General features: G+C 59.7%; 1 protein-coding gene across 1 annotated transcript; it reads left to right on the forward strand.

Moving 5' to 3' along the window:
• Positions 1-304: 304 nt before the first annotated feature.
• On the forward strand, positions 305-683 carry LOC113942722 (maestro heat-like repeat-containing protein family member 1; the record flags this gene model as incomplete). Its single annotated transcript, XM_027633789.1, has 2 exons — positions 305-409; positions 498-683. Coding segments are annotated over 2 exons (291 nt in total), but the record flags the coding sequence as incomplete, so codon positions are not given.
• Positions 684-735: the final 52 nt, after the last annotated feature.

A 735-nucleotide genomic window follows, 5' to 3' on the forward strand; every position in this document is an offset into this window, starting at 1 on the left:
TGCTCCCCCCTGTTTGCTCCAGCCTGGCCTGGGACAGGGATATCCCAGGATGTTCCAGGGATGGAGAATCCTCTGGGACAGGACGAGGGGAAACAGTCTCAGGGGAGGCCTCAGGTGGGATTTTGGGATAAATCCCTCCTGGTAGGGGCTGCCCAGTGGGAATTCTCTATCCATGGAGGGGGATTCTCCATCCCTGTGGATGTTTGGGGACACACCAGTGAGGGGAAAAGCTGGGCTCTGTGGTCTCCAAGGACTTTCCCAACCCCAACAACTCCCTAATTCCCCCATCCCTCTCTTCCTACAGCACTTGGGCCCCTGGATCAAGTCCCCCCGGGAGCAGGAGCGGGAACGGGCCGCGGAGGTCAGCGCTTCCCTGCTGGAATTCTACCTGAGCAAACTCAACGTCAGCGTGAGTCAAACCCTCAACTCCCCCTCCCACAGCATTCCCAACCTCTGGAATGTCCCCCTGAGCCCTGTTTGTGTGTCCCCCCCCACAGACTGTGACCCCCTTCTACAACCTGAGCGTGCTCCTGGCCCTGTTCTCCCCGCGCTGCTCCGACTCCGTGGCCGGCGTCCGCCTGCGCTCCGTGGACTGCGTCCACTCCCTGCTCTACATCCAGCTCTGCTACGAAGGTTGGTGTGGTTTGAGCCACGTTAGAAACCTAAAAAAATCCAATTTTTAGGCTTCTCCCTCCCCCACCATCCATTCCCACCCCCTGCCACGGGCAGGGACAC

This window comes from Corapipo altera, unplaced genomic scaffold (assembly GCF_003945725.1).
Source record: "Corapipo altera isolate COAL_440 unplaced genomic scaffold, ASM394572v1 56456, whole genome shotgun sequence".
NCBI classification, from domain to species: domain Eukaryota; kingdom Metazoa; phylum Chordata; class Aves; order Passeriformes; family Pipridae; genus Corapipo; species Corapipo altera.